Source organism: Malus domestica, chromosome 17, assembly GCF_042453785.1.
Source record: "Malus domestica chromosome 17, GDT2T_hap1".
Classification (NCBI taxonomy): Eukaryota; Viridiplantae; Streptophyta; class Magnoliopsida; order Rosales; family Rosaceae; genus Malus; species Malus domestica.
Genome location: NC_091677.1, coordinates 32,945,169 through 32,952,295, shown reverse-complemented (window position 1 = coordinate 32,952,295; position 7,127 = coordinate 32,945,169). Strand labels below are relative to the sequence as shown.

The 7,127-nt window shown below is 39.6% G+C and overlaps 1 protein-coding gene across 2 annotated transcripts; it reads right to left on the bottom strand.

Moving 5' to 3' along the window:
- Positions 1-1,146: 1,146 nt before the first annotated feature.
- LOC103432333 (putative disease resistance protein At1g50180) lies at positions 1,147-4,322 on the bottom strand. 2 transcript variants are annotated; one of them, XM_070816670.1, is made up of 3 exons: positions 3,161-4,322; positions 1,702-2,598; positions 1,480-1,537 (listed from the first exon to the last, which is right to left on the bottom strand). In XM_070816670.1, the coding sequence occupies exons 1-3, from the start codon at positions 4,200-4,202 to the stop codon at positions 1,506-1,508; spliced, it is 1,971 nt and encodes a 656-aa protein (XP_070672771.1). In that variant the 5' UTR covers positions 4,203-4,322; the 3' UTR covers positions 1,480-1,505. The 2 variants fall into 2 exon arrangements, with proteins under 2 accessions (XP_028953797.2, XP_070672771.1); XM_029097964.2 differs by having other exon boundaries at positions 1,147-2,598.
- Positions 4,323-7,127: the final 2,805 nt, after the last annotated feature.

Genomic DNA, 7,127 nt, shown 5'->3' with positions numbered 1-7,127 from the left:
CATTGGAAAGAAGAAGGCCCACCTGCTAGATTAGCCTTAGAATCAAGACCCATCTTTTGACTCATTATGGATAAGAGTTGCTGAAATTGGTCGGTGGTGAGGTTGGGCATGGACGGTGCAGCGGGAGAGGCCACGTTGTTGACAGCTGGTTTGCCGCTCGGTGCAGCGGTAGAGCGCCCACCAGAACCACTCGAACTGTTTGACTTACCATGAAGACGATGTCCCGGTGGATAGCCATGGAGCTTCCAACACGTTTCAATAACGTGATGATCCTTATCGCAGTATGAACAATGCAGTGGCTTCCTCTCGGATGATCTTCCTTTTCCATGGTTGCCATTGTTGCCACGGTTCGTTTGAACAACCATAGCTGCAGGTTCAACGAGGCCAGGCCCAACAGCCATGCCTCTCTGCTTCTCTTCTTGTGTCAACATGGAATAGACAGATCGAATCGAAGGCAATGGTTGAATAAGTAAGATCTGCCCACGAATCGCAGAATACGAGTCGTCTAACCCCATTAAAATCTGCAAAACCTTGGTCCTCTCCACCTGTTCGTTATTAGATTGAACAGCCCCGCAAGAACACGGCTTTAAAGTTTGGTAGGAATCCATCTCATCCCACAAACCTTTAAGCTTGGTGAAATACACGTTGATAGGTTGTTGACTCTGTGTAAGACGTGCAAGTTCACGTTGGATTTCAAAGAGACGAGACACGTTTTGTTGAGAAAAACGTTCTCGAATATCATCCCAAACATCTTTGGCTGTCGTCATGTACACCACACTGGTGGCCAGGTCGCTGGAAAGTGTATTGATAATCCACATAAGGATCATGTCGTTGCACCGTTGCCAAAGAGCAGATTCTGTGGGCTTTGTCTTCGCAGATGGCTGTTCAACACTTCCATCAACAAACCCTAATTTGTTCTTTGCACTGAGTGCAATTGACATGGAACGACACCAAGTGCCATAATTTTCACCGGTAAGTTTGGTTGAAACGAGCATCATTCCCGGGTGATCAGAATGATGAACGAAGAAAGGACTAGCAGGATCACTGGATGGTTCAAGTTTAGCCATTGCTGACGTTGAATCCTCCACCATAGTCCAAGAAAAAAAAGGAACTAAGAACCCAGGAAGGGCTCTGGTACCATGTAAATTTTGGAAGGTAGTAATTCACTGATTCTTATTGAATGAATAATCTCTTTACAATACTACTATATGTAGTCATATATTTTCAATCAATTCCTACAAACTAGCTACTAATAGACAGCTCATAATACAAAATAGGAATATAATTAATTACAATATATGGCAAGTATCTTGATGATGATCCTTGACTTTCTCAACAATATAACTCTCGAGTCCTGCACACGCAAGTTACGCACAGATAAGGACTGAAGAAGGTTGAATTTGAGGCTTGTAGACTTGAAGATTTTCTCCAGATTTCTCAAATCACATTCGTACACATCTATAAACAGTTTCCTCAGACTTATCAAATCAGCAAGTTCATTCAAATCAGAATAGCGAGTTGAAACATATTGTAACGTCTGCAAATTGCGGAGAGGAGCCAATCTTAGTTTATCATTATCACTTATACTGTAGTTTAAGGGTAAATATAAGTGTCTCAGTTGGTCCATCTTCCATATAACATTTGGGATAACTGTTGAGCCATATAAGCGTAAATCTAGAGTTTGCAAACATAACAGATTACCTATGGATGATGGCAACCGTCTTATATCACTGTTGAATAAACTTAAAAACCTTAAGTGGATTAGGCTCCCAATATCCCTCGATAGCTCTACTACTCTTTTCATGTTTTCCAATTTTAAAACTCTAAGCAGTTTGAAGTCCTTGAAAATTGGCCGTAGTAACTTTATATTTCTTGGTGTCCAGTCAACCGGGGTAAAGTATGACAAAGACCTGATGTGAACATTACTTTCATCTCTTGATGGAACCAGTTTATCAGCACTCCCCTCCAAATAGACTGCAAGTCTTCTAACTTTATCCGTTGATGCTACTTTGGTTACCGTGGAAGAAGAAAAAAGATACATTGCCTCATTTCTGTGCGAAAAATTCACAATCTGGAGAAAGTTTTCCTCACCTGCCTTTAACAAGCACAAGTCTCGCAAAAGATCATGAAGGTGGCAAGTTTTGATCTTTCTAATCGAACCTTGATCTCCAACTTGAACCATACACCTTTCCACCAATTCATTGAAGCAGCTGTATGATACATCTCCATTGTTTCCAATGAACCTGCAGGTCTTAGCTGTGTGAAAGGTACAAGACCTTCTGCCTAACTGAGTTAGTCTTTTCACTGGTATGGATGAATCCTCAGGAAAATGAGCCAAATATAGAAAGCATAGTTTCAAGTAATACGGTAAATCATCATAACTCAATTTCAAGATCCACAATGAACCAGCGTATTCCTCTTCGTGACCTTCACCTCTTCTTATGTATTCTTCAGCATTTTTTAACATCATATCCCATTCATTCTCCGTGTCTTTTCTAACTAGTAGTCCTGCAAGCACAGTGATGGCTAATGGGAGACCTCCACAGTGATGAAGCATCTTCTTTCCTAATTCTTTCTTCTTAGCATAGCTTCTAGAGTCTGAAAAAATAAAAAACTGAATTAACAACACTTAGAAAATCAGTAATTAATTGTAGAAAACAAAAACAAAAAGAGTAAACAATTAACAATATTTTTGACAAATGACAATACACTATGAACTTTGTTTTCTGGATCTTATTATAAGTTATACGGATCGAGAAAGCAGGTCACAAAAAAGGAGAAAAGAAAAAGTTAGAATCAGGAGAGTTCTTATAGCATTTTCTTGGAGAAATTTGTACAAGTAAATCTGAAAAACTAGGATTAAATTAAATAATAGCTTACTGCAAGCAATTAGCCTAATTATAAACAATCAAACAATCAATCTAACAGTAGTTAAATAGAATAAAATCGGTATCAATTGATATCTTTAACAAAACTGAATGTCAAATGCATCTTGTTTTCTAAAGTTCAATTTTCATTTCCTGAGCTATGATCAATCCTCACACGTGAAGTTTTGAGTTCGAAGTTGCACTAGAAAAGCTATATATTTTCCGAAATTAGTTCTTGCGATAACTAAAATGATAATAATAAAAAGTCATAGAAGAGTTTGGTGAGGAAATACTTGTATCATCCTTTCCAGCAATTGCTATCTTACTGAGCAGTTCCCAACTTTCGTTCTCATTTAGTGGTCGGGGTTGGTAGAGGAAACCATTTCTATCAGCACACAAAGCGACTGCTTTTTTGCGAGTGGTGAGTAATATCCTGCTCTTTGTTCCCCCGTGTGGAAATGCAGCTTTTAAAGACTCCCACGCCTCGATGCTCCAAATGTCATCAAGGACCACCAAACATCTCGAATCTTGAAGCGTAAGACAAATCTTTTGGGCTATTTCATCATCCCTCCATTTTGCAATTGCTTCTCTTTGCTCAGTGGTAGGAGACATGAGTTTAAATAAAATTGCTTCCCAAACACTTCTAACTTGACATCTTTGAGATACGCACACCCAAGCGAAACCAACAAAGTGGTGCCGAACTTCACTATGATGATAGACATGTTTCGCAAGAGTGGTCTTTCCCAAGCCGCCCTTGCCCCAAATCGAAACAACAAGGCATTTGTCTTCTTTCATCAATTGCATAATCACTTCCTTCGCACTGTCCTCCAACCCAACGATATCAGGTTCAATAACATGAGAGTAACTTCGCCTCAGTAGGTGTTGCCTCTCGTACAATTGCAAGGAACCGGCACCTCCGTCCTCCCTTATTTCTCTTAGGTTGAAAGTTTCCAAACTCGACCGCAAATTTGAAATTCTGGTGGTAATGTTCTCAATTTCTGTACCAATCTTGTGAAGGTCAACTCCTTCTTTCAAGATGCAAGAAAACCTTTTCAGAGTAATCGTAATACCCCCTCTCCTCTTTAAAACCGCTTTCAACGTATAAGCTTCAACGACATCCTCGAGATCATAAGCAGCATCTACAATTTTAGCAATCCAGATACGTAGTGTTTCATCATGCTCTTGTCTTTTATCTGCATCTTTCAGAAAGCTCCTCATAAACTGTAGCTCGGTTTGTGCAAAGTCAACGATATCCCCGACTCCATACAAGAATTTGGCTTCTTGAATGAAGTATCCGAGCCTTACAGCCACAAACGAAACAACAGCCTCAGCCATATTGGTGATGTCTCTGGCCAAAAGGAAAACAACTAATATAAACCAGCTCCTCTCTTTTCTTTTTTGTATGTTGGTTCAACCTTATCAATGGAGATCATCCACAAAAAAAAAAAAAAAAAAAAAAAATGCCATTGTCTGATCACTTTAATTAATTAGTTGTTTGATATTTCAATAACTTGCACAGGAAACAATCCCAATATAAATAATTGCAGAGACGATTTCAAACGACCTTGGTTGCATATATAGTTTTATTATCCAGTCATTTTTTATCAATTAGATGGGTACCCAACTTGGGAATTTTATTTCAAAATTGGAAAGAGTGGAGTGAGTTATGTTTAAAATAAACATGCCAAAGGGCTTATTTGGAAATTTATTCAAAATGACCGAGACACTTTTGATGAAGCGTTTTTAAAACCAATCCTCAATAAAAATGCAAGTAAATCCTAGAAAATCACTTGAAGTGTTTTCTACAAGAAACACAAAACTGGTGCTTCTTAAATAAAATAGTTCAACTACTTTGAAAACCCAAAAACAATTTTACCAAAAGTGCTTTCAATCATTTTGTTGATGCACAAAACCGGAGGTCTTGGAATAACGTAAATCCGACCGTGAATCTGCATGAAATGTAAATAACACAAGATTTATCGTGGTTCACCCCAAGGTTTGGGCTACGTCCACACTAATTGTATTGTATTTCTCTGAGAAGTGAGGGAGAGAGAGAGAGCTCTGAGAGTGAGAGCGTTGAGAGGGTGGGGAGCCTTAGGAATTGGCCTCCCCTAATTGTGAGGGTGAGGGGTCCTTTTATAGAATAAGAACTCATCACTTATTACATATTTGCCCATTTCTTTATCATATAATTACATTTAAGTCCCCCGAGTATTTATACGAGGTCTAAATACGAGGCCCTAAATATGGTATAAACAGTAGTCTCCCAAGTTTTCAATCAAGAGAGTCTTTTGGCTGGAGACTTGAAATTCAGTCCATGTGTGGGCCGAAGTAACTAGATACTGTCTTGAATTGATGCTCGATATGATGTAGTGCTCAATCTGAAATAACGCTCAACTTGAAGTAGCACACGCTGCGAGGCTGCTCGGCTCGTGGCTTATGTTGCCTTGGTTGGCTCAGCTTGCGGCGTTTGAAAGTGAGGGAGTCCATTTTATAGAATAAGGGCTCGCTCCTCAATACATGAATGATGGGCTAGAGTTGATGCTCTCTAATGATAGTGAAGAAGTCCCTTTTATAGAATAAGGGCTCGTTCCTCAATACATAAATGATGGGCTAGAGTTGATGCTCGCGGTAAGGCGGTTGCTTAGTAGGCGGCGATGCTCTCTAATGGTAGTGAGGGAGTCCCTTTTATAGAATAAGGGCTCGCTCCTCAATACATAAATATGGGCTAGAGTTGATGCTCTCTAATGGTGGTGAGAGAGTCCCTTTTATAGAATAAGGGCTCGCTCCTTAATACATAAATAATGGGCTAGAGTCCCCCATGTCTTCGGTCAATAGAGTCTGTTGGCTGGAGACTTCAAATTGAATCCATGTATGGGCCGAAGTGACGGTTGTTCGGAAGCGATATTTGTATACCCTGCACTGAAGCTTTGTAAGTGAAGCTTTGAAGCTTTGTAAGTGAAGCTTTGAAGCTGGAGCTCTGTAAATGAAGCTTTTGAAGCTAGAGTTTTTGTAAATGAAGCTTTTGAAGCTGTAGCTCTGTAAATGAAGCTTTTGAAGCTAAAGCTTTTGTAAATGAAGCTTTTGAAGCTGATTGACATGAGTGATGTTCATGAACGTTTCTAGCTTTTGTAAATGAAGCTTTTGAAGCTGTAACTCTGTAAATGAAGCTTTTGAAGGTAGAGCTTTTGTAAATGAAGCTTTTGAAGCTGATTGACATGAGTGATGCTCATGAACGTTTGATTGACATGAGTGATGCTCATGAATGTTTGATTGACATGAGTGATGCTCATGGATGTTAACATGAGTGATGCTCATGAATGTTGACATAAGTGATGCTCATGAATGTTTATGTATGATTGATATGAGTGATGCTCATGAATGTTTATGTATGATTGATATGAGTAATGCTTATGTATAATATGAAGTACTGGGCGTACTTTTGATCACTTGGGTGGTGGCATGAATGGCTAGTTGCCAAATGATATTAGAGTATGGGTTGTACATTTCATCACCTGGTTGGTGGTAATAGCGGCGGGTTGCCGAATAATTTTGGAGTACTGGGCGTACTTTTGGTCACCTGGTTGGTGGTAATAGCGGCGGGTTGCTGAATAATTGTGGAGTACTGGCGTACTTTTGGTCACCCGGTTGGTGGTAATAGCGGCGGGTTGCCGAATAATTGTGGAGTACTGGGCGTACTTTTGATGACCTGGTTGGTGCTATTTTGGGCTTATGGGCCTTAGCTCTCCACAACATGTCAGCCCATTATTTTGGGCTTTTTTTTTGGTACTATTATTACCCTCTGATGGGGTTTATACAGATATCTCCGAAAGATACGAATAATAAATTACATCATTCAAAAACAAATGTTTCGACAGTTGCAGATCGTTGGTGCGTACCGGGTTGTTGTAGATCTTTTTCCATGTGCGCATTCCAGTGGCTTCTTCAGAAAAATGGGAACATGCATGATGAAAGTTTTCTTTTTCAAAAGTTGATGGCATCTTCTGCTTTGGTGTTCGACACCCTTGGCTTCCTGTGGCTTTTCTTGTGGCTTTTATAAAAAAGCCATTTCTCCATTATTATCAAGTTGAGGCTGTGATGATGAAAGTCTCACCAAACATCTTCTGGTACACTTTTTCAAAGCATGCTCATTTGCAGATTTTGCATGCTTGCTTTATAGCAAACACACCCATAGCTAGCTTTTCCATGTGGGTGGTTGATTAAAGCCTTCAGACTCACCAGATTAAAATAATGACAGCT